A 27,544-nucleotide genomic window follows, 5' to 3' on the forward strand; every position below is an offset into this window, starting at 1 on the left:
TTACTCATTCCTAATATAGGGAAAGAATATTTTCTCCACCTACAGGTGAAGAAACGTATATAATGTCCAAATGAAAACAAACATTAGAAATGATTTTGCTTTACAAAGGTAGATGATATAAAGACAAATTTAGGGTACAACAGTTAGAGCCTTTTTTTTCCTCCTGCAAATTTTGTTTACATCCACATTGATTTATTTTATCTAAATCATTTGAAGATTTTGGAGGAGAATTCCTTTTACATTGTTGTTGCTCAAGGAATGATATCTGGCATTCCAGGCAAGGTGAACTATATAATCCTCTCATACATTCCTATGAGCAAGGGGAAGAAAGACTCATCAGGTTGCCCAGAAGCTACTCTTATTACAAAGAACCACAGGTAAAACTGATGTTAGAGAGATGGGATGCAGGTTCCAACAGAGCAGTTGTTATTGAACACCTACCACCTACTCAACAGAAAGTAACAGTGCTGGTGAATCCTCACTATGAGGACAACATCTGATTTTGAGTCATACATTTCCTAACAAAGATAAGGGCAATAAGCTGAATACAGATGACCCTAAACACCATATTGATGAAGAATTTTTTTTGAGACCTGGCAGAGGTCACCCAGATGAAGAGACTACTGAAGACATTTGTGAATATTATATTTAACATAGTAAAAGAAAGCCATGTAGACAGGGATGGTTCACTCCCTAACGCCACACCCATCTCCTTTCCCCAAGAGCAGAAAAAAAATACAAAAACAAAATGAATGTAAAAATAAAACCAAAGTTTAGAAATAGTGGGGGGAAAAAAAATCTTTGTTAAAACAATCAACACTCGATCTATGCAAAGAAGGGATGAAATGCCTTGGAAGGTACTAAACATCTCATCACTGGGAATAATTAAGTCTATAATAACAAAAGTAACCATTTACTGAGTACATAGTATGTGTCACAACTGAGCCATATATTTACATGTATTTTCTCGTTTCTATTCCTATAATCAGATGCTAGCATACCATTTTGCAAACAAGAAAGCTAAAGCTTAGAGAGATTCAGTAATTCCTTATCTCAGATAACAGAGGAAGAATCAAATTTTGAGCCAGTTCCACCTGCTTTCAAATTTTATAACTCACCTCTTTCTTCCTGTTCATTTCCTTCTCTGCACTCCATACCAGGCCACAATCACTAGGAATGTGACTTTCCAACAAATACGAATTTCCAAAGAACAGGCCGTCCTTTTGTTAAGTTAATGAATCTATATGGTAATCACTTTTACACAATCTATCACCCTCAAGCATGGGATTTCTTCCCAATGGCTGATCTCTTGAATTGAAAACATGATCATACCATATAAGGAGTCTCAGAGATGAAGCCAACAGATCCTGAATCCTTAACATTAAAGGTTAATCTCCTTTTGCTGAGCATGATCCCTTCTAGCTCCATCCATGTTGCTGCAAATTGCAGGGGTTTATCTTTTTTGACTGCTGAGTAATATTCCATTGTGTATATGTACCACATCTTCTTGATCCAGTCATCTATTTTTGGGCATTTGGGTTGTTTCCATAGCTTAGCTATTGTAAATAGTGCTGCTATAAACCTTAACGGAGACCTTACCAAACACTGCATGAGGACATTTATTCCATTTCTTAGTCCGGCACTGTGTGTGGCTACAGGAAAGTTGTTGACTACTAAATGTTAACAAAACATCCTATTTTTAGAAGACTATTTAGCTCCATCTTTATAGTGTCTGGACTGGTAACTACCCATTTCTCTAACATTAAGCTGAGCCACACAAGAAAATTACTACAGTGATAGTATTTCCAGGGCACACTGAGTCACTGTCCAATGTCTAAAATGGGAAATAAATAATTTGTGAGGATTTGTTGGAATAAGGAGAAGGAGGGTACTGCACTGTTATAGTCATCCTTGGAGTTTAACATGGAATAAATGCCTTATTGAACCCCAAAATTGAAAATGTTAGCTTTTTAAAATAATATTTTAGGCTTAGATAGAAGGGGGCTGACCCCAGTGTTACCAATAATTATCAAGCTTAACTGCTATAAAAGCAAGGATGTGGTTTGCTTCTGATGGTAACAGGTCTCCTTGGGAGAATGAATGATCAGGGCCACCCCACCCAGCAACCAGCCATCAGAGGCCAAGGATCAAAAGCTTCCAGATTCAATTCCCAGGCCACACAGAAAGAAAGGGGCTTCTATCAGAACAGGCCAAATGTCACAGCTATTGTGAGATGTAGCTCGGTCCCCATGGAATTAACAGAAGTGTTGTGCCTGTACTTCACGCATCTGAAACCCTCCCTTGCTGCCAACTTTACAAAAGAAAAACAAAAACATCCCTACTGATTATACAGGCAACAGTAATGTACCTGTCTTCATCGTGGCCAACAGTGGATTGATCAGACCTAAGTTGCTTTCAAGATCATTCTCCAACAAATATCCCTCTACAATTTTGATCTTTTCATTGGTAGAGAAAAAGGAAAATATAAAAGAGACAGAACTCAAAATACTATTTACTCTACTGGCAGAGCAGCATGGTATAAACAAAAATAATAGTTACGCTCCTGGGTTCTGAAATCTCACAGTGTTGCTGTAGGAAATAGTTTTTATGGTGAGCCAGAGAGTCTTGCAAAACACATAACAAAGCCATAATAAAATGGGATACCTATCCTGCTGCTCCGATTAGACCACTTCCATTCAACGGTTGTAACTAATGACTTGTTTTTCTCTCCGTGTTAGTAGTGCTATTACTGTGCTGAACGAAACATACCTCATTTTGTTTTCCTAGCTATGTTTGACTCTTTCACTGATGACTGCAATTCGATATTTATGAAATCACATAAAATAATGTATAATCCTCCCTATTATTTGCTCTCAAATTGTATAAAATTATTCAGAGAACAATAGATTAATGTAGACTGCAAGGCATGTGTCCTTTTTTCTAACCACTTCTAGCTGACAGTCTCTCTCACACTCTCTCTCTCTCTCTCTCTGGCTGGAGAACACACTGTACTTTGGAGATAATTGACCGTGGAATATGATGATGTTTACTCAAAAACAGGTCACAAAGACTGCAATTTGAGAGTCTTCCTTTATCCTCCTTACTTATTCTCATCCAAAGGAAATGTACAATACTGTTTCCTGCATCAGAAATGTAGTCTTAATTACTTCTCTAGACTTAACCTACTGAGAAAAACCCACTGCAAATGTGCCCTCCTTCCGTGAGATTGGCGAAGTTTAGAAACTAACTCGAGATTACTCAGAATAAACTGGCATGAGATTGACTGTGTGTGCACAGCATTGTAACAATATGTTCTACTGTTTTTAGAAGAGTACATCAGGGCATTAAACTTTTACAGCAATAACACAATAATGGACAGCAGTTTCTATACAGAGAAGGTATGGTTGGGAAAAAAATCATCTCTGGTTATCAATCATCTCTGCTATGGCATAGACATGAAGACTGTTCCTGACCATAGTTTGGAGCTTTTTACTCCTGACAGCTGTCAGTGACTATGACTCTGACTGATTCAAGTAAAATAATGGACTTGCCTAAAACACACACACGGTAAAGCAATGAGATCCCTACCTATGCACACCATTTATACTGCAGAAAAGGTAACCATACTAAATAGGCTGGAGTTTTCCCTTTAAGATGACTTTCAGGGATGTCATTAGGGGCAGAGCTTTTGATCTGTAACAATATTTAACTTTCATTTCAGAGATCTGGGCCAGCCAGTGTGTGGAATGTGTGACTAGTGGCATACTGTTCCAATAGGAGAAAAAAGATCATCACTTTCAAGCCATTCCTCAACACAGTCTGATATAGATCTGTGTTTAAGAAATGAAGGCATATCACAATCACAAATATCTCATTCCTTTGTAGTCATTAATAAATGTTTATCCAAACATGTTCATGATGCTGGAAACCTGAAGAGGATGAAATAAAAATTTGGAGTTCGTCTACAAGAAGTTCAGAACTGTCTACTAACTTGTGATCTGACACATTTCCATTGGTATCCCCATAGTATTTTATTTATATTAGTCTCAGTGAATCTGTGAGTTAATATTACACATGTAGATTCCACGGACTTTTTAAAAGAAAAAGACTTACTAAAAGAAGTGAAATAGTCTGATCACCTTGTCTTATACAACTGAGGAAAAGAGAGACAGATGACTTGTTTCAAAATATTTATGGATGATTAGCTAGAACTGGAGGCCAGGAGTTTTGACCTGGCGAGTTCTCTATCTTGTATCATACACTGCTTCATTTTTTATCAGCATGGGTATGTCAATCCATCCAACACTGAAATGACATTAGCCATTAAAATTCATTTAACAAACATTTGTTGAATATTTATCAAGCCATTTGAGCTATTCCAACTCAAGGAATAAATGTGTATTATTTCAACTCAACCACACATCATTTTTCCATTCCCCAAGACCTCGTCTAATTTTTCATTCCAACAAATTACAAAAAAGCAGACTTCTAGATACTGGTATATCAGTAATGGTATGTGTGATGTCGATTTGTTAAGGCAAGTCCCATTCCCTGTGCATGTGGAGTGGAACTGGCGAGAGACAACAACATTCCTGTATTTCCCTCATACACAAATGTTCAGCTCTCACATGGTTCAGAACGCCCTGTCTGAGCATGTCAAAATAATCTAACAAAGCCTGTTCTCACAATATTTGTAGGGGGACTAGAACCAAGCGTACTGGTAACCTCTTGAGAACAAGCTGTCTTGTGAGATTTATGCTTCACAATTCAAATGAAAGGGTTTCAGTAACATATCCAAACTCTGTATTTGTCTAGAGGCGACTGCTAGCTGTCCCAAGTGATGCCCTAAGCAGCATTATCAGGCCATGAAACCATTATTAAAACCCCAAATCTGAGGCCAGAGGCTTCTGCAAGCTTTGTGAAGACAGAAATCTATCCTTTTTCTTTCCACATGTCTAAAAGTTTTAGATGGAATATTGAAAAAAAAAAAACTACATATTTTAAGCCTAGAGTTTCAACATGGAGTACATGAAGTTTATAATCAGGAGTGACAACAATTTTTTTTTTTTTATAGAGGCATGTTTTATTTATTTATTTATTTGTTTGTTTGTTTTGTTTATACATGCACTGGGTACAGTCAGAAGCGTGGGAGGGTGAGAGAATTCACCAGAGCCAGAGCGGGTAGCAGAGCAGGCAGAAGGACCGAAGTACACTGCTGAGGGGAGCAGCGGGCGGCAGGAGAGGTCTGCGCGCCATGTGGGACCCTCCTCTGGTGGCTGGGGAGCAGCCGGGGATCGAACCGGCGCCGCAGAGGCCGCGGGCAGCTTCGCAACCCAGCGCTCAACCGCTTCGCCACCAGGGAGGCCCAGGAGTGACAACAATTTTAACCCAGCTGTAAATTCTTGCAATGTCCTAGGTTAAGGTGCTTGAATGACTGAGAAGAACAAAACTGAATGGTGGACAGAGAGATCTTTTTCTGGTCCCTGTTTTATCAGGTATACCTGAAGGGTTTTTGAACAAATGGCCCTACACTTTAGTTGTCTCCCTTATTTCCTCCCCCTCTGAAATCTTTATGACTGAGGTATATATCTTCTCCATGTCAGGATACCTAACACCTGGAGCAGGGTAAATGCCTAACACATGTCTGTGGAAAAAATGAGAAGAATAAGGCCTTGAATCTGATGTTATATAAACCCCTCTCCAGCACTAAACTTTAGTTCAACCAAGAAAATATCAGGGTGGTCACTTGAATGTCTGAATAAAGGGATGAAAAGGAAGAAAGCTTTGATTCCAGAATCTCAGGCACTAAGTGCTTCCTGGCACTTTCTTTTTATTAAGGTTTATGTAACTACACTTTGTGAGAAACATTTTCATTCAGCCTTTTGTACAGATCCCTCTAAAATATATCTTGTGCTGAACTGCTAGACAGACTGAAGTAGCTAGTGCAGTTCTGGTCTAATCAAGCTACGCAGTTTATCTGATAATTCTATGGCAGACAGAATAAGCCATGTCTGGAACAACGCAGAAAATGAGATCGGAAAGTTAAAAGCTTTGAAATTAAATCCCACGTCCAAAAGCAAAAGAGGGAAAAGGAAAAGCACTGTATTTCATTATATAACATATTGACCAGGCATCAAAGATGAATCTGTGATAAATAGTTTGAAGACGAACTGTATGAATGAGATACAGATATATTTTTTTCAATTATGTCCCTGCCATTTTACTTGAAAATATTGTGACTGTATTATCTGCCATTTGTCAGGAGAGTGATTGACTCTTTTTATTGGCATGTTCCTTCACCCCACCCAATTTTATTTTAATATACCCATGCCATTAGAATAAGTTATCTAGAGAAAATCACCAAGGAGAGCAAAATTATGTGAGATCTAAATGTGTCTGAGACAAATGTGTTCATTCATTATAAATGGAAGACTAGTCTTTCCTAATATTTCTCAAAAAATCAGCATATAAACAGCTATTTCCCCACCAGAGAGTAATATTAATAGTGTTCATATGGTGATCTACTCCCATTAAACCTTACACATGCGGTTATGCCAGCACATTTTCTACTCAGAGGACAGTAGGAACAGCCATAGGAGCCACGATGAAACCAGAGTTAACAAGATATACTGAACCCATGTTCTGTGCAAAGAACTGTGTCTCATCAGTACAATGGTAGGCAACCAGCTGGGGTCTGATAATATCGACTGGTGTCTATCACTCCCAGTCATCAAGACATTGTGTATTTTACTACACAGTCCTCCTGCCCACGAGTAGCTTACAAACACCCAATACATCAGATACAACATATCTCTTCACAAAGATTAAGATAACCAACATATCTGATGACTTGGCAGATCATGCAAAGATAGGACATTCAATTATTCCTAATGATTCTGTCCAGGTCACACTTGGTGGCTTTGGGTCATAGCTTGCCTCAGAAAGCATAGGAATGAGACACGTTAGGCTCTTCTCCATCTGGGTCAAGGAAGTTCTGAAAGATTGTATTTACACTGTCTTCTGTGGGAGAGAGAAGAGTCACCAGAATAAATGAAGGAGTAAATGGGAATTTGGGTGGGGGACAAGACAATAAGAACAAACATTAAATTTGGGGAGGGGTGAAGACTAGAAAGAGAAAAGGAGCAAGTCAACAGTAAGGCATCAAAGAAGCTACCAAACAGCATTGAAGAGAGAATTTCATTCATCCACGGATGCAAGTATTGAAACATGGGGTCTCAGTGAAAGGGTTGTCTGAAGTCTATTTCTGGTGATGTGGATAAAGCTACTAGCTTAATTCCTTTTGATGTCACAGAAATGACTTATGAGATCCCAGAATGATGTTCTGAACCTTAAGCCTTAAAAGAGACATCAGGCTGCAGGACATTTCCAAAAAGTAATGCATGACTACCAAGCCAGAGGTTTCCTTTAGCTCATTTCTTTTAGCCAAGCAATGAAATGCAACTTTAAATGTTACGGATATAGAAAATATCTTGTAGACATACAGCCATCTGCCGGATCAGACCTCTGGGATTTCCTTCTCTCTCCAGAATCACCCATCCAGATTCTAGCCATCTTTTTTTTTTTTTTTAAAGATTTATTTATTTATGCATGCAAGAACCAGGGTGTAGGTCAGAGGTGCGGGGAAGTGAGAGGATTCACCAGAGACAGAATGGGGAACAGAACAGGCGGATTGACTGAAATATACCACTGAGGGGAGCAGCAGGCGAGATAGGAGGAGTCTTCTGCACCATGTGGGTTAGCTTCCTGGGTGGAGATCGAACTTGTGTTTTAGTGGCTGGTGATAGCTTCACAGTGCTGAGACTTAAACCCTTTTGCCACTGGGGAGGCCCAGAATCCTAGTCATTGTTTAAGCCAAATCACTCAGCTGAAAGAGATCTTTAAGTCATCTGGATATTCAGTAAATTTTATCATTAACCACTTTGGCAATCCATTGCTTTCCACTTATGCCATAGACATCATCATATGTGTCTTAATGTTCCCAACTCTGGGTCTGGAATATGGCATGCACCAAATACACATTTGAGGAAAAGAGAGAGGGAGGGGGGCAGCGGAGAAAGGGAAGGAGTAACTCTTCCCAAAAAAGTAAGTGGGAGTAGAAGAAATACTATTTTGAATTAACATTTTTATTGAGCAAACACTGATTGGCTTATATCACTGTTTGTATTTTAAAAATGTATCATCTCCCGCTTCAGGTGTTGGTTCTACACTAAAGCACCATAGTCCACCACCATAGTCCATTGTGCTCTTTCTGTTTGTTCTCACTCCTTCTTCCTCATTGCCTCCTTTCCATATTCAGCTTTACAGGGTTAGTCTTCAGTTTGGCTTTATTCGGTCCTTGGTTTGCTTTCTAATATTCCACATGTAAGTGGCCCCATCTGGTATTTGTCTTTCTCCTTCTCACTAATTTTGCTTTATATAATTCCTTCTAGTTCCATTCATATTGCAGCAAGTGGCATGAGTTTGTCTTTTTCGAAAGTTGAGTAGTATTCCATTGTGATATAAGCCACATCTTCTTCATCTACTTGCCTGTATTTGGGCATTTAGGTTGTTTCCATATCTTGGCTATTGTAAATAGTGCAAATAAACTTCATTTGATAAAGAAAGGCCCTTACTTACATCTTTCCCATCTAAGTTCCCGAGAGAGACCAAACCAACGTGTCTACTGTGATCTTAGCCCATCTGTCTGGCCTCTGTCACTGTCCTCATGTGGCAATTGTTAGAATTATCTCATGAATATTGAGGTTTGTTTAAGGGAAGTTGAGTTAATTTAATTGATTCTATCAGGACACATTTATGTAGTTTTCAGTCACTATGGTGTTGATTAAGACATTGTGCAGGGATAATTTCCAGAAATAAGTTTAATGCACCAGGACTCCTACCCCTGGGACTCAGAGGTGTGGGTCCACCCTGTGACATGAATGTATTCTATACCAGACATGGGATTGTGATGGCAAAGGAGAGAAGCAGGTGCAAAATGTATGGAACTAGAATCTAAGTCAGCCCCACACTTGACCAGTCATGAGATGGAAAACAGAATACACACGGGGAGGACCACTGGGCACTAAATGATGCAAAAGGCGATCTTTCTCTTATCAGGAATGTGCTCAGAAATATACTAGAAGCAATTATAAATGCATTACTGACTTGGTTTTTTGTTGATTGAATTTCACAAAATAGACTATTTCAGTGAGTGAACTTGCAGCAAAGTGTGAGTATTTTTATAATAGCTTACACATAAAATAGATAGCAGTTTTCTCAAATTTGACTATTATCTTAAGTTTTATGACATTACTCATAAGTTGTGCAAATTAAAAGATATTTTTTAAACCAATAACACTAAATTTTCATCAGCCATGCTTAGAAGAAGAATGTGAAATTATCTTCCTATTCTCTCAATAGAAAATATTACAAATTAGGTTGTATGAAGAGGTGACCAGGGAACAATCAATCACAAATATGTAAGAAAAAAACTCATTAGGCATTTAAATAATTGATTAAAATGTTATTTTTCTTGATTTCATGCCTTTTAGCTTTTAGCAATCTAAAATGTGTTGCATATGATTTTCTCATTTGAAATAATCAATTTTCTTATATAATTTTTATGAGTTGATTTATGTTCTTCCTCAACTGGAAGTGCTAACCAAGAATGAATGATTGACTGTATGCAGAGCCTTCAGATATAATTAAGTTAAATTGGGATGATTAGTTTGGGCCAAATCCAAAATGACTGCCCTCATAAGAAGACATCAAACACAGACAGAGAGAGGAAAGACCACATGAAGTCACAGGAAAAAGACAACCAATCACATATAAGTCTAGGAGAGAGGCTTCAAAAGAACTCAGCACTGCCAACATCTTGATCTCAGAATTCTAGTTTCCAGAAAGATGAGAAAATAAAAGCTGTCCAATATGTGGTTCTTTGCTATGGCAGTCCCTAGCAAACCAATGCAGTAATTTTCTGGTCTTAATTTTGTACTTTTTAAAGAGGTCTCACCAAAGTTATGTTTCAAAGCCTTAGGTTATACAAAATCTGAACATATCTCAACACACACACAAAACATGTGTGTATTAATTTTAGTAGCTAAAGTGAATGCCATTTTGTCAGAGTTCTTTACTTTTATACATATTTCCTTTCAAACACTTTCTATACTGAACAGTCATTTATATTAGAGTAACTGCTAACTGGTTAATAGAATTGTATTACTGAATCAAAATGTTTATTAGTTTTCTGAGATCTGTGCAACCTTATCTATAGAGTCACCATCTGCAGACTCCACTTAGATGGAATATTAAAGAACACCTAGATATCATTAGATATTAATCTATGTCTTTTATTCAATGTCCTGTTCAATGAATTTCCTATTTTTCAATCTAAATGTTAAGCAACTGCAAGGGGCATTCTGTAAACAGAAAAGTTGAGAACTGAGATTTCTTTTAGTTCCAAATGTTTCATGCAATGGATTTTATAGACAAAGGACAAGAGTGCTATGACTTATATAGTGTGCCAGACTGGGGAAGTGACTTCTCTAGAATTGTGTCATCCTCTATAAAAGAGGATATTCATTCATTCTCTGTCCATCTCAACACATTCTTTTTCGAGGAGCAAAGGAGACAATGGATATGAAAATGTGTCACATTAAAATGTTCACAGTTATTTTGTCAAAAGCAATGATAAATGACTTTTCAATGTTGACAGAGAATTATCCTCTATACCTCAAATTAGAGGTTTGAAATGTTTTAAAATCTTACTTTAATTTCTTGTGAATGAGCAAGACAGCTCTTAGAAGCATCAGCTACACATCATCTCTGACAATCAAAAATTCTATGAACTCCCGATCATTGAGCAAATATGTTGGGGTAATTATGTTCCAAAAGACTAGTGGGTAAGTTTGTTTTAATTTCTAGGATTTCTTTTTGACTTTGTAATTGCTTATCACTTTATATAGAAAAATAGACTTTTATTTCTGAATAGGGAATGCTAACATTAGGAATGGATTTAAGTGTGAAATAAGAGGGTACAAAATGGCAACCAATCACCCCCTCACCTGATAACCTTCTGCTGAAAGAAAGAATCCTTTGTAAATCTGATCTATGTAGTTAAAGAAAAAAAAAAAAAAAGAAAGCAGCAGCACATTTGTGCTTGGCTCCCTATTAATAGCCTGGTACTGGAACTCATAGAACAGCCACAGAAGGCTGAACAGTCCTAGCTTTTTCATGTGACCAAGTCCACACTCCCATGGTTCTCCAAATAAGGCTTTTCAAACAAACTTGGCCTAGGCACACTCATTTGGCATTTCTCCTGTAGAAATGCAACTCAGTGTTCTACCCAAAAGGTTTCAAGAATGACAGTTTTTGGATATTTTTATTTATTTATTTAATCTTCTCTCAGAACAGGCTCATTTTGAATAAATGACAAATGTGATCATCAAATGAAACACATTCTTTTTTTTTTTTTGGATTGACTCTACATTTCGAATGTAAATGGGCTGAATTGTGTAGCTTATTTTAGATATTTTTCGATTCCCTTGCCCTTTTCCAATTAGTTCTTCAATGATGATGCAAATTCTTCATGCAGATATACAAAACAGCATTGCTCCTTGCACTTGGCAAGCGGTTCACATGTTTGGGTGAAAATGTATTTATCTGGAAAAGCCAGTCATTATTGGTTTTGCTTCAAGTCTTTCCTTCTCACTTGGAGATACTGTGCTGATACAGCACACTGGCTCCAAAGAGATCTTCAGTTTACCTTGCATCTCTTAGAGTTCAATAGTACTTTCCTCTCTGGGGTTCAAGTCTATGGCTAGATTTGCCTATACAACACTGTCCCTTAGCTTTGTTCCATAGAACAACAATCACACCTCTCACACGGCCAGTTGCTCCCTAAGTGTCTAGCGGGGCAGACTGGTAGATGGAAACTGAAGAGACAAGGTTATCAGTATTCAATTAGAAAAACAATTAGGAAACTGGCAGATAACCTCCCAAAGGCTTCTCGCTAAAAGGGGGGATGCTTAGCAGCTTGGCTTATGGAAACTGCTCAGGATCAGAGGTGACTGATTTCAAAGTTTAAAGGTCAGTTCCTATGTATCAGTGCAGATTTTTTTAACTTCCCTTTTATAAAAAAAGCAATATAGTATAAGGTTAAGAACTTGGGCCATGGGGTGTTGGGCAAGTAACAGTTTCCCATTTGGTAAAAAGTCAGGATATTAATAACATTTTCTTTATATAGTTTTTTTTTTTGTGAGGACTAAATGAACAAGTGCACAAGAAGGAATAATGTTATGATATAACTTGGATAATTTATAGCATTCACCCTTAAAAGCAGATCTTAAAACCTCAGAATACAGGGACATTTGCTACTATAGCATTTTAATCACACAGTTCTTCAAGTGATTTGAATGTGCTTCTGAAGGGAACATGGATTTTCAGTATTTAAAAATTACTATAATAGAATATACATTGAACTGCATGTACTTACCTAACTTTGTCCAGTGATAGAAAGTTATGTTAGTGTCTTAGTTATGCAAATTGATCTTTATGCTGTTACAAGCAAAGACAGTGGTCAGCTAGCTTTAACATTTATATTTTTTGAGGCAGATATTAGACATAAGGAAAATCACTAAGGCAGTCAGTTAGTTTTGAAGAAAAAGAAATCTACTTAAGGAAGATTTCTTGATTCCCAGCTATTACAGGCTCTGAACAATTAAACAATCTAATCCCACTCCTATCTCTTATTGATTTAAGATGGTAGAAACCACATTGTCTATGAAGCCTTGCAAAATTGAGTCACTCTTTTTATCTCCTTGGAAAATCACTAGAACTTTCTCAAGGGGTTTCTTTTAACACTTTCACAATTCCTATTTTGTCTGAATTATTTTCTCATATATACCTGACCATGAGGGGAAATGCTCTATTCTCTAAAAAAGTGAGGAAGTTATCCCTATTTTTTTTCATATCATATCACATTGATAAAATAGAATTGATGAATTCATCACATTGATGAATCAGAGGACAGTGTCATTGATAACACACATCTGATTGTTCTCTATGAGATTTTAAACTCTATGAGGATAAACTGGTTTCAGTTGATTTTAATATAGTATTTGGCATCTAGAAAAATGTCATCTACATGGTATGTGTTATTTACTAAAAGTAAATAAAAAATTGTCACATGCAGCATACAGTAACACTAGTAGTTATAACTAAAACATATATCTAAGTCAACTTTTTTTTTCTTAAAAGTACTATATAATTCATGTATGCTTGACTGTGCTAATGGAATAAGCAATGCGATTAAATTATACTTGTCCTTGTCTAGTAATTGAATCTAGACAGAATCACTTTGTAAGCAGCTCATGAGCCATGCAGAAAGGCCTTAATATGCCCCGATATTGGTGCTGGGAAAGCAGCCCCTCTTTTTTTTAATTAATTTATTTATGCATACAAGAACTGGGGTATAGGCCAGAGGTGCAGGGGGTGAGAGGATTCACCAGAGACAGAGTGGGGCACAGAACAGGCAGATTGACTGAAATACACTGCTGAGAGGAGCAGTGGGCAAGCCAGGAGAGGTCTGTTGCAAGATGTGGGTAGCTCCCTGGCTGGGGATTGAACTTGTGCTGCAGTGACTGTGGCTAGCTTCACAGGTTGCGTCTTAACTCTTTGCGTGACCAGGGAGGCCCAAAAGCAGCCCCTCTTGATACACACTTTGGATAACTTACATAGAGAGCCATTATGGAGGCTGAAAAGTATCACAGAAGTCATTTAAAGGCAATGGTAACCTAAAGAAGGATAGAGGGAGGAGAAGGAAGGAAAATCAAGGCAATAATAAGATGCTCATGCCAAGGTCGGTGGTGTTTGGTGTGAACAGGAAGTCCTGAGGAGCAATCATTATGTGTCCCTATTGATTGTATTGCCACAAGAGTGGCAACTGCATGAGGAGACCAGCAGGATACCTGCTGTTTAGAGGAATGTTCCTGTTAACCTATTGAGCCTCATCCTTCCTAAAAATGCTCCACTGGATTTGCATTTCACAGAGAATAAAGACAAAATCTTTACCAAGTCCCATAAGATCTGGACTACATTTACCTCTCCCACCTCAGTGTAGTCCATTCTCTGTCACTGACTCTGCTCGACATCATGGCTTGCTTTCTATTCCTGTGAATACTAAGCTTGGAAGACTTGCCCATGCTGTCCCCTGCTCGGAATACTCTTCTCTCAGATATCAGATAGCTGGTTCTTTTACATTAATCATGGTTTAGTTCAAATTTTACCACTTCAAAGACTTTGCTGAGTTGACTACCTAAATGGGTTACTCTGTACCTCATTATTAAAATCCATTTATTTAGAGAGCAAGTATAACTTACTTATGCCTTATTTTCTCTCTTGTGAAAACACCATTAGAGAAAAGTATTTTTTACCCTCTTATTGCAACCCCAGCACCAAAATATAAGCAAATAGGCACTGATTTTTTTTTTAAAGAATATAGGAATAAAATCATGTGTCCAATAAAATTGATCTTTTTCTTTAACACTTTGTTTATATTCATGAAAGATTACAGCAGAAAGTTTCATATTGGCAAGCTCAATCTCTCCAGGTTTCATTTTTCTTTTGCAAAATAAAAATACCACTCTCTATTTGAAAGTGTACTTAGAAAAAGGTATGAACTAATCTAGGAAAGTGAATAGCAAAGTCCCTAATACAAATACTCAACAATATTAGCAGCTATAGTGCTTACAGTTTTAAAATATTTAACAGACCCATATATCACTTAAATTTTTAATCCTTCCTCCTTCAGCTTACTTTCTTCGAAATGTAATAATCTGTCACAAGGGTCTAATATTTTATAGTCAGAAAGTACTTCCATATCAACATCTTCCATATCATCACACACAAGCTTCTTTTATAGCATATCCTCAGATAACATCATTTTGTTCAATGTTATATTATTACAATGCTGATAAAAAATATTCATTGCCAAGGCCCTTGTCTATGTATTTTGCACATTCTTCTAATGCTTGAGTAGGTTTTCTCCAAGGACTCCAGTATTCTCCCACATCCTAAAGATGTGCACATTAGGCTCACTGGTGTGTCTATATCACCCCAGTATAAAAGTGTGTGTGTGTGTCTGTGTGTGTATGCAGTGTGGACACACACCCTGAGAAGGGTAGGTGTCCTGTCCACAGTTGGGCACTGACTTGTGCTCTGAGCTGCGGGGGTAGGTTCTAGGTACCTCACACCCTGAACTGGAGTAAGAGAGTTGGAAAGTAAATGACTGACTACAAAATATTGTTTTTTGACCAGAAATATGCCATAGGAACTAAACTGTTGTGAATATCAATTAGCCTATTTTTACTTGATTTTTAAAATCATTTTATTAAAGTCGGTTTCTAAGAATCTGTCCATATGCAGTAAGGACTTACTGTAGTTTGGAACCCAAACTCAGCTTGGATATTAGATACTTTCTATCAGTAGGTATTATGAAAACAGAGAACCTTGGGTTTTAAATAATGTTAAACGAGTGCTATATTCCAGACTTGTCCTAAAGTTTTGTTCTATAAACCGCTGGGCCAAGGAAAAGTTGGTCTTGGACTAACTGTAAAGTGAACTGGCACATGGAATCAGAGAGCTACGAATGGAAGCAAGTGTCGCAGAGTAGAAAGTGCACTGAGCGGGCAGTCAGCAGATCTTGGCCCTCGTCCTACCTCTGGAGTTCGGCCTGAGAGAGATGCTAGACAAGTCGCTTTCCAACATGCAACATTTTTCCTTTTATATGAGTATTTGCTAAATTTTGTAAGCAGTTATAAAAATGTCACATATTATTATGTATTTCAAAATGTTATTTTAAGTATCCTGAAATAAACAAATCATATTTTCTGAAGAGTATTCACTGAATTGCAAGGATAAAATAGAGCAAACACCATATTGTTTGCTGAGAGCATATCTAAAAGGTGGGTTTTCCATACTCCAGAAAATCAGATAAATAAATATTTCTGAGACATGGTCACTCTTATAAAGTCAACTATTTGACTTTCATTTTGGGACACTAACTAACAATATTCTGGTTATGAACTACATTTTTAAATTTTATCAGTAATGGTCAAGCTCTCTTGTTTGCTGGGGAAGAAAACACTAGAGTGCCTTCTTTGAAATAGGACAGTGTGAGTGTCTGTAGCTGGCCAAGGAGGAAATGAACTTCCTAGAGGGACCTGTTAAATGTGTCAGGCAGTAGCTTTGCTACAGAAATGAAAGAAAACAAAGACAAAAGGTGAAGTGGGTTCTCTGTAAACGCAAGGGGTTACGTATTGCTAGAATTATTTATCGAACTTACTTTATTTTCTAAAAAGATTAGGACCCTGGGATATTTTTAAACATTTAAGTGCATGAAAAATGCCAGATGAATAAAATAAAAACTAATATACACATGCATTTCTGGGATATTTGTCTTGAAAGGTTTTAAAAACGGGAAAAAAAAGAGATTGCTAACTGAGTCCTAATCATGCAGAGCCAATGAATAAATCTTTTTACAGTAGCAACTGTAAGAAAAAACAAGGAACATTAGAATAGCCATTTTCTAATATTATGAGGCTTTACAAAACTGATGATGGAGGTCTTTGACTTGGAGATAAGATCCTTTTGGCAACAGTTATTACACTCTTAATAGTGCTTAATACTTCCCACCTTACCAGTCTTGAACTGATGTAAAGTGTGATATAGAAGGAAGACTTAAGTTTCTAAAGAAGAGTTAGTTATAACTTGTATAACTCAAAGTCATTGTAACTCTTTAGGCTTCAGATTCCTTATAAATTTAAGCTGTTATGATCTAGAATTTTGAAGCTGGTCTGACAATTGCAACAAGCAAACCGAGAAAAGCAGAGAGTAAAATTTTATCATTTTTCCCAATTTTCATCCTTCAAATTTGTAGGAAACTTTCTTCTTCAATCAAGATTTAAATCTCCCAAACACAGGAAATTTATAGACTCTTAGCCACTAAAGAAATAAGCAACTGTGGGGACTCCATGGTGGTGCAAGGAGTTAAGACGCAACCTATGAAGCTAGCCACAGCCACTGCAGCACGAGTTTGATCCCCGGCGAGGGAGGTGACCCACATGGCGCAGTAGATGTCTCCTGACTCTCCTGCTGCTCCCCTCAGCAGTGTATTTCAGTCATTCTGCCTGTTCTGTTTCCCACCCTGTCTCTGGTGAATCCTCTCATCCTCCACACCTCTGGCCTGTACCGCGGTTCTTGTATGCATAAATAAAGAAAAAGCGACTGAATTAGTAATTTATTTGCAGAAGAAGTGATAAGGTAGAAAAGCCTAAGGAGTCTTTAAAAATCAAATAAAACTATAAAATTTAACTAAGTCTTATGATATAAGCTTGATAAACAAAAATTAAAGATTTTTCTCTATACTAACAGTAAACAATTGTGAGTTGAAATTTTTAAAATGCCATTCACAATAGTTTTCAAAATATGAAATGCTTAGGGACAATTTAACAAAAAAAAATGTGCAAAATGAGAAAACATTATAGAGAGAAATCAATGAAAATATAAATGAGAGATTACCATGGTCATGGACTGGAAGAGTCAACACTGTAAAGATATCAGTGCTTTTCTAATTGATTTATAGAGTCAACAAAATCTCAGTTAAAATCACAGCAGGCTCTTTTGTGGAAATGATCAAGATGATACTGATACTAAAAGTTATATGGAGAGGATTTCAAGTAATCAAAAATCTTTTGAGAGGGAATAAAGTTGGATAACCTATACTGCCAGATTTTAAAATCTACTATAAAAGTCAGTAGTACGACATTGGCTTAAGGATGGACATATAAATTAATGGACTAGAGCTGAGCCCAGCTAGACCCACGCATACACAGTCAATGGATTTTTGTCACACATATCTAGGTAATTAAGTGGAAGAAATCAGTCTTTTCAACAAATCATATTGGAAAAACTGGATATTCCAAAAGAAAGGAAAAAAATAAAAAATTCTGACCTTTAAGAATTAGCTTGAAGACCTATAACCAAAATTTACCTGTAGAAAGTCTAAAAGAAAACATAGAATGAAATCTTTGTTACCATGAGGACACAAAAATATTCACAGAAACAGAAAACACAAACTGCAGAAGGCAAATATGCTATGTTGACCTTCATTAAAATTAAAAATGTCTGCTCTTCAGAGAACCATTATTAACAAAATGAAAAGTCAAGACACAGACTAGGAAGAAATATTGGCAATTCAGGTATCTAAGGACTCTTATTCAGAATATATAATACACTCTTAGAACTCTCAATCAAAAGACACTCCAATTAAAAAAATGGAGCAAAAATTTAACAAGCACGCATGTTCATGGCAGCATTATATATAATTCCAAATAAAGATATTTGAAATTAAAACCTGATTGTAAAGTCAACACATATTTAAAAATGAAAATATAAGAATCAAAAATAAACACGTCCTAATGAAAAAAAAATGGAAAATAAAAATTACCCCCAAACAAGTGAATGGATGAATAATATGTGGCATCTCCATACAACAGTATACTAATTAGCAATAAAAACGAATAAGCTATTGATATACACAACAGCTATGAATCAAAAATAAATTATAGTTAGTAAAAGAAGCCCAAGACACAAGGGTATATACTATATAATTCTTATTATGTAGAACTTTACAAAGGGTAAACATAATCTATGCTAGAAAGCAACTGGTTGCCTGGGGTGAGTGTAAAGGGGATTGATTGCAATTTGGCTTGAAGGAGCCTCTGCGATAGCTGAAAGGTTCTCTCTTGGTGGTAGTTGTAGAGGCGCACATATTTTGTCAAAGGTTCACTGCCTTATGCAGCTAAAATGGGCACATTATATTAATTATACATTAAATTTCAAAACAATTGGTGAGAGACTAGGAATCAGTAGTCATTGGACATTTTGCAAGTATAGAAAGTAAAAAAGAGTGTGTACATAATTTATTAATGTGGTAGTCTATGAAGGATGAACAGGGGTGGAGAACTAGGGGTAGTGTCACCAGTGAACACAAAGCATCTCTGAACTCTGGGGTGGAGAGGTAGAGGGGCTAGAAAGAGAGAAGGCAGGAAGAAACATAGATAAATTGTACTTGTTGGTGGAGAATAGGAAGTACAGACATTAAGATTCCCAGTCAGGAATTTATTGACCAGCTCATGCATCCAGCTCCATGATAGCTGGAGACCATGTGGGACATAGTGGGGTGCACACAGTGGTTGGAGGTACAGAGGTCTCACTCCCACCATCCAAACACTAATGCTTGCAAAGATCCAGTGGTTTGCCAAGTGGAAAGCCCCAGGACAACATTCAGAAGACCCACACTGTGGTTATGACTGTCCATGAATCTGACATTTGACCTTAAATGAGTGGCTCTCATTGCTGAGCTTTTGAAGCCTCATCATTGAAGGAGACAGTAAAGCTCTGTCTGTGCTTAATGCTCATAGATTTTGTAGGTGTGCAAAGTACTTCAGATTCTAGACAGCTCTCTACAAAGGGAACTGCTAATATTACCCTTACAGGTCTCCACAAGCATTCACTTCCATTTTCATCCTCACACATACCCAGGTATGAGCAACTGACCTGAGGCATCTCTCTGCATCATTGCTCTCCCCACCCTAACCTTCTCTTCTTTTTTGTTTCTCTGACCCTAAAAGTGAGAGAGATTTAGCACAGGAATTATCATCAAGATACTTCTCTCCAAAATGCCACCAACTCTTAATGGTGTATGTAAAGCCCACAAGGAAGAGAAATTTTAAACATTATATTGTTATTTGCAATTTTCAAATTCTGCTATATCACCATTCTCAAATATTTTCTCAATCTTAAGAAATTACAGGTTTGGAGGACTTCCGACACTGAAGTTCACAGTTCATAACCATTACTTTTCTTCTCTGACCCATTAAATATACCTCATATTTAAAAACTAAATAAAGAATAATATTCTATGCTCTAAATAAGAAAAACTTAGTTACTGAAATTTGCCTTGTTTATCTCACCTTTCTGAAGGATTTTCCAAGGACATTTAAATAAAGGATGATTTTAGTCTATATCACTCAATAGGTAAGATTCCTCAATTCCCTGGCATACACACACCAATGCCTTTTAACTTCTATGGGCAAATACTTGTCTCTTTAATGGAGGTGAAGATGACATAAGCTAGGAAGGAGGTGCTATAGCAACACTGTCACTCCTTACCTGAGACTGAAAAATGGCTTCTAGGACCTACTTCTGGGGGACTTTCAAGCTGATGTACCTTATCTGAATATTAGATAAAATACACCTCCCACCTCACAAGGATGAAGATAACACATAGCAAAAAATGCCAAGAATTACAAAGCAGCAAGCAGATATTAGCTTTCGTAAAACAGCACAAAGATTCCACTGTGTCTTTAAGAGGATTTCCAGTGAGAAGGGAGCATTTCTGCCTTATAAAGACTTGCTTATAACAATATTTTTCAAGGAACTCAGCTCAGATGGTACAGGAGACACATTATGCTCTACTGTAGCATGCAAATTCACTGCTCAGCACATTAAGGGAATACAAACATAATCATTTCCCAAGACTTTCAGGTTCTGATTTTGTCTCCTTCCTTTTTCATCCTTTTCTTCACTCCATTCCTTTCTTTTTTTCCTTTTCTTTCTTTCCTCATACTTTCTCCTTCCTCTCTTATTTTAATGTGTTATGATGTAGGAAATATAAAGCAGTTCATCTAAAATGCAGGGGAGATTGATTTCTTTCATATTTTTAAGTATTTTTCTTCACGGGTTCAATGCCAAATTCCTCAAGAATTCGCCATAGAACAAAATATTGTTTTAAGGCAGAGAAGATAAGTTTTCCATCAGTGACTAAAAAAAAAAAAAAAAAAAAAGAAAAGAAAGAAATCTGGTGAAAAAGCTAAAAAATATTCACTTGACAATTTTTCAATCCTTTGAAATTTCCAAGTCCTTTGCAATCATTCATTACTTAGTGAAATGAGGTTCTACCACTCTACTGAGGTTAAAATAAGTGTGACATAGAGAGGTCCGCAGGCTTTTCTCAAGATGAAAGAAGAATGGCAAGGGAGGAAATAGGACTAGAGTTAGGAGCTCATTTCTCAAGTCAGCATCAGATTACTTAGCCAAGTCAAGTCCACATCAGGACAATAAAGGTCCTCTGTGCACAGATGCAGTTGAATACTGTTCTGCTCAAGGACCATCTGTGCCTGGGGCCACCCTTCATTCCCCAATGCTCCTATAACACATGCAGAATTTTTATCTATAGCTTTGCCAGCCTCTCTCCCTTTTCCCAAAACATAGATAAATGGTTAAGTCTCACCCCAAGCCAAACAATTACTAATCACAGAGAAATTGCATGATTTGATCTTAATATTTAAAATGGCCAATTGAATATGGTGTTAAAACACAGAATACTGTTGAAAACCAAGTGTTTCAAAATTGTTCAAAAAAAAAAAAAAAACCAAACATGAAATCCACTGATACCCAGAATCTGCAATAATATATCAGAATCAATTTGAATAATAACCTTATTCCAAGCATGAAAATAAAGTTTCATGCTTTCTGATGAGTGGTTAATAAAAGTTCATTCCATCACCCTGAGTAGGTTGAAGACAGACTAAATGCTAGCAATATGGTTTGATGCAACATTGAATTCTTGCTTTGGGAACTGATCTTTTTTCCTACATCATTCCTAAAATGATTCCAAATGTTGGAGATACACTGTCCAGAGTGCCAAGTTACAGGATGCGAAAACAAAAAACTTGAGGAATGACTCAGTACTTCTCACCAGGTTATTCTTTCCACCTAGACATACTTCTGCTGTTTTATTTGTGTTTCCCTAGGAGGGGTGATAGGATTCTTAAACAATGCAAGTCCTAATTCACTCCCTTAGGAATAACACTCAATCATCCTGTCAGTCAAGCTGTTGTGGACAGGGCAAAACTGCAAAGCATTTTGAACTTGTGTGTCGACAACAGTAGTCAAAAGCTAAACCTTTAAGTTTCCATAGGGGAGTTTCTTCCACTGTACCAAAGTGAGGTAAAATTGAATAATCTCATTTCTTTTCTGAATTGGTAGCTTCTGGGGCTGGCAGGGTCTAATACAAAAATACTATACTGTTAATACAGTGAAAGGATGTCTAGCCTGACGATTAAGGACAACTATTTAAAATGAAACCAAAACTTTAACATGGTCTTATTGTACTACTGTCACTGGGCAGTTATGTTGTTTCCATAACTTGGTTATTATAAATAATTCTGGTACGTAATTGTGGTGGAATAAGACTCAGCTATAAAAAGGACGAATTCTTGCCATTTGTGACAACATGGATGGAAGTGGAAGGGACAAGGTTAAGTGAAATAAATCAGAAGGAACAAGAAATACTGGATGATTTCACTCATACATGGAATACAGAGAAATAAAACAAAGGAACTACTAAAACAAACCCTAGAACATAGACTGCAGACTGAGGCTACTTGGGAGAAGGCAAGGGTAGGAATAAAGAGGGTAGGAGACCCAATGGTCTAGGGTAAAGGATAATGGGTGCACTGGTGGTGGGGGGGTTTGGGGACATACATCTGAAGAGGAGTGACTCTATTCCCCTAAATCATATACAGTGTTATAAACCAATATCCCCTCGATAAAAAAGTCATAAAATAATGCAAAATAAGTAACAAAACCTTTAATATTTATAAAGAGATGTTGCAGGTCTATTTTTCTCCATGTAAATGCAACATATAAGTGTGAGCATGTTTCTGATCCAGAGTGAAGCTTTAACCAACAGAAGATAAAGAACTGCAAGATAATTTTTCCTTCTTTCCCCTAAATTGTTTTGAGGCACTATAGTTAGTAATGTCATTTGAACAATTATCTTTCAAAATTGCACAATTAGTTGCACTTAACACTAAACAGTAACCGTATCGGTGACATATCCCAATATCAACAAAAAGGATCTCCTTCCTTTTCTCCTTAAACTCACACTTCCTTGGGATTGAACTTTATATGAAATAAAAGAGTAACTCATATATTTTTTCCTTAGGCTCTGTTAGTTTGAGAAACACAGGCTAAGATAAGCACTTCTGTGTTCCCTATGAGAGCACATTTCTTACCTTTGGTTGTGGTGGTGGTGCACAGGGCGCTGAAACAGGATCTGTGATATAAGTCTTCTTGGGACCACCAACTGGATACATTCCGGTAGGGTTCTGATTCCCTATTCCAGAAGGAGTATATCCTTGTTCCCGCTTCCAGGTATTTGGGTGATTTGGTTGACCATAAGCTGGGTCAGGATCATTCTTGACCCCATAGCCAGGACCTGCTGGGCAATAAGCTTCATAAAATCGTCCTTGGTTGGGGGCATACCCATACCCAGGTTCAGGCTGAATTCCTGGTTGTGGAATATATGTATAATCCATGCCGCCTCGTGTTGAAGGAGGTGGACACTGTCCAGGGATAGAAAATGGTTGAGTATTATAGCCCTGGGGCCCTGGGCCATAAAACTGTCCTGATGAAGGAGCAGCCATGTAATGAGAGCTGGGCTGGGCTGACTTCACTTGCACATTAAAGGTAGGTCTTGAAGGAGTGGATGCTGTAGTGTAGGAGGCTGGAACTGGCTGAGGCTGAGGTTTTAGTGTTCCAATTGGAGTCACAGGGATGGGTCCAGCCTGGGGTGCAGGCTGTGGCTTCAATGTAGACTTTTTGGTAGCTGTTAGAGGAGGTTGGTTTGGTATGACCATTCGCTTGTGTCCTGTGACAGGGGTGGACACTGGAGGAGAGGCTGTTGAACTGGTAGAGCCCTAAAGTGGGAGAAAGAAAAAAATATTAATGAAAATAAAAAATAAAAATACAAAAAGGAATATTAATAGCTACCAATTAATATTGTTGTATTAACTTCGCCAAATATAAATAAGGCATGGTTTCTGCTTCTAAGAATTCACAGACTAATACAAAAATCAGTGGCATTTCTGTATACTACTAATGAATAACCCAACAAGAAAATTAAGGGAACAATTGCATGTATAATAACATCAAAAAGGAAAAATAATCTTAGAAATAAAGTTAACCAGAGATATAGGAGACGTATACATTTAAAAGTACAAAATATTGCTAAAATAAATTAAAGAAGACAAAAATAAATGGAAAAAATCCATTTTGTTAGATTAAAAGACAATATTATAAGGATTTTATTATTTTCAAGGGGATATAGATTTAATGCAATTTCTATAAAAAATCCCCAAGGCATTATTTTGTGAAACTAGAAAAAAAATCACCCTAACACTCATATAGACTCTCAATACACTCTAAAAAGCCAAAGCAATCTTGAAAAAGAAGAAAACTGGGGATGCCAGCGGTCAATCTCAAAACTTAACACAAAGCTACAATAATCAAACCAGTATGGCAATGGCATAAAGACAGAAATATACATCAGAGGGATAGAACAGAGAGTACAAAATTAACATACACATGCACTGATTTTTAAAGAGGATGCCAAGATCATAGATGTGGAAACAACAGTCTTTTTAACAAATGGTGTTGGGAGAACTGGATATCCAGATGAAAAATAATGAAGCTGGATTCATTGATTTTTTTTTTTTTTGGTTTCATATTGGACTTTATTGGGATTCATTGATTTTTAAAGAGTATGCCAAGATCATAGATGTGGAAAGAACAGTCTTTTCAACAAATGGTGCTGGGAGAACTGGATAGCCAGATGAAATAATAATGAAGTTGGACCCTTAATTTATACCATATACAAAAAGCAACTCATAATTTTAGCTGTAAATGTAAGAGTCTAAAACTGTAGAAAGCTAAGAAGAAAATACAGGGAAAAGGAGGAAGATTCATGGCATTGAATCTGGCAGGAACATTTTTGATCTAACACCAAAAGCTCAAACAAAATAAAACATAAATTAAACATGTAAACTCAATCAAACCACCCAAAGAACAAAGACACAGTCACCAAATTATAAAAGGAGGCACTAGAGGAAAAAGTTCATGGACTGGGAAGATGTAACAAAAAAAGAGTAAAATGGGGTGCTGAACCCCATCTCTGGCACAACCAAAGAGATGCTAAATTTTAGATCTAAGATTCCTGTTAACAATTGATTTACCAAAGGAAACTCAAATGTAGACTCCTCTTCCTTTTATATCTTCCTGATTTTTGTATTTTTTATTCAGTTCACAAATACTATGCTAAGAATATCCTAAGGACATAAAAATAAAATGATCTCACTGCTCAACTGCGGGAGATTATGGTTAGGATAGGAAATAAAGCTGAAGGAAAGTTTAGGAATTCAAACATTCATCATCAGGCTTTAGTTTTTTGGAGATCTGCAAATATGCCAGTGGCACAATGTTTTAATTTTGCTCTGAGTTACTATGATCTAGATTTTTGCTACAATAAATGAATAACTGTACCCTAAATTTGCTATTTATTAATTCTCAAGTAGATTATAGTCTGTATAAGAAGAGAGGATGCAAAACTTTATATTACTCTGTCATTTACTCAAACCAAGCCAACAGAGAGATGTTGCTCACAGATGTGAGAGAGATGTTGCTTTTCCTTACGCCCACTCCCCATCTTCATTACTTAAATTTTTTCATCTGAATTTTGTTAGGGTAGTGATGTTTCTATTTGAAATAGTTTCCCAGACTATTTTGTAGTGAATTGTTATGTATTACAGTCGTAGTCAATGAAATGTATGCAAACATTCTGGGAAGACTAGGGCTCTGGCATCATAAGCAATCACCCCTTTTCTGTTTTCTCTTTCCTTTTTCAAATGTAGTGTCTGGCTGCAGAGGCTGTAGCTGTCTGGCAAAATCTAGAACTTTATTGATTCAGATATATAGCTTTCTGGTGACCTACGCTGATCCAGAGATGAACATTAAAAATTCCCAGGGACATTTGTTCAACATTTCACTTCCAGTGGTTTTCAACTGGAGAGGAAAGCACCCACCGAGCAAGGGAAGTTTGGAAATGAGTGGGGATAATTTTATTGTTACAGTGACAAGGGGATGCTCTTATCATGTAGGTATCAAAACATATTAGTGTGAAAACCCTAATGATAATAGTGCCCTTGTTGAGAGACACTGAGGGAAGAATCTTGAGTTACATACCTTCTTCCAGCTACCTGGTAATGACACTTTCAGTGGCCAAGAATGGACACTGGTCCACGTTAGGATCTCTCTTCTGCTTCACTTTCTTGGTTCAGATAACTATGCTCTCCACTGGTCTCTCTTAATCTAGAGGAGATGATACTTCCGAGTCTGCTAGATCAGAGTACTCTGTGCCCTAATGACTAATGAAGCCTAATGAGTTCTCTATACCCAACTGGGCCTATTACGGAAGCCTCTATAAACAAATTCCTTGTGCCAGTTTCAATGTTCCATCATGTTTTATTAGGATCCTCTTACATATTATTTGTGTTATTTGTAGTTTCTAGGAACTTTGTAATTCTAGATTTAGTTCTCTACTAAGTTATAGGTGACTGTTGTATAGTTATTTTTTTTCCCTGTGTTTATACCAGTGTTTCAAGTGGCAAAGTTGCCAAGCAAGTTGAATATTATTGTCGTGCTAGAGAAGCCTCATTCTACATGGAGGTGGTGCCAATAGGACCCCCCAAAAATGGAGGTGGTTCCAACAGAACCCCCCAAAAAGAGATAAGTTTTCCCAGTAGGATATATATATACACACACACACACACACACACACACACATTTATATGGCCTTAAAATTCTTAAATAAAGACACTGATATTCTGCATTAGAGAGCATGAAAAGGTAAGTTTGAATTTGGAAAAAAATTAAGGTCAGAATTTTCTAGTCAATCATAATCAGTCTTAAAACATGTCTGCAAAGATGGCATTGAAAGAAAGAATAAGGTTTTTCTTCTCTCTGATGATTCAAGATCAGCAGAAACCTAGAGTTCCTATTTTGAACATTTTACAAACTCAACTATAAATGGAGACAGTGACTGAGTGACTAGGCTAATGATAGGCATAGTCTCTGCTGCAGCTGTAAAGAAATCTGCCCCCAAACAGATACTTCGATAGTAACATGTTTTGAACATGAAAACCAATCACATTCATAAAGCAAACAAACAAGAATTATGTACACCTAACTCCTTAGAAGCAACTTTTTTTCCCCACAAATTTCTCTTTCTTTTTCTTTCTTGGTAAATACATGTGTGTACACACACACACACACGCACACACACACAAACTATTTAAATATTCCTACAGTCTTTGAAGGCAGGCATCAGGGCACAACTGCAGGTGCTGCTGCTTTCTTCTAGGAAACATCCCACCAGTACAAATCTCATGGAGGAATGAGGTTTCTCACAAATTTGTTATGAATTCTGCTCTGTATGTGCCGGCATGTTTCTGAGTATTTTCCATATCATAACTATGTGTGTGAAAATAGCACATTTAGCTCTATTTTTTTCCTCTACAATTTTATATGCTTTACCTCATTGGAGGTGGAAGGGGGTAAAGAAGAGGAATAATTTTATAGC

The 27,544-nt window shown here is 37.0% G+C and overlaps 1 protein-coding gene across 2 annotated transcripts in view; it reads right to left on the reverse strand.

Moving 5' to 3' along the window:
- LPP (LIM domain containing preferred translocation partner in lipoma) overlaps nucleotides 1–27,544 on the reverse strand; it is a gene marked incomplete at both ends in the record, with an annotated part of 409,233 nt that overhangs the window by 210,565 nt on the left and 171,124 nt on the right. The window contains one exon of one of the 2 annotated variants that reach the window (XM_084231570.1): nucleotides 23,586–23,828. In XM_084231570.1, coding sequence (XP_084087696.1) covers nucleotides 23,586–23,828 — 243 coding nt within the window. Of the gene's footprint in view, nucleotides 1–23,144; nucleotides 23,829–27,544 lie in introns of both variants that reach the window. The other variant, XM_084231569.1, reaches the window with a different exon arrangement.

The sequence above is a fragment of the Talpa europaea genome (assembly GCF_964194135.1).
Source record: "Talpa europaea genome assembly, chromosome: 4".
Lineage (NCBI taxonomy): Eukaryota > Metazoa > Chordata > Mammalia > Eulipotyphla > Talpidae > Talpa > Talpa europaea.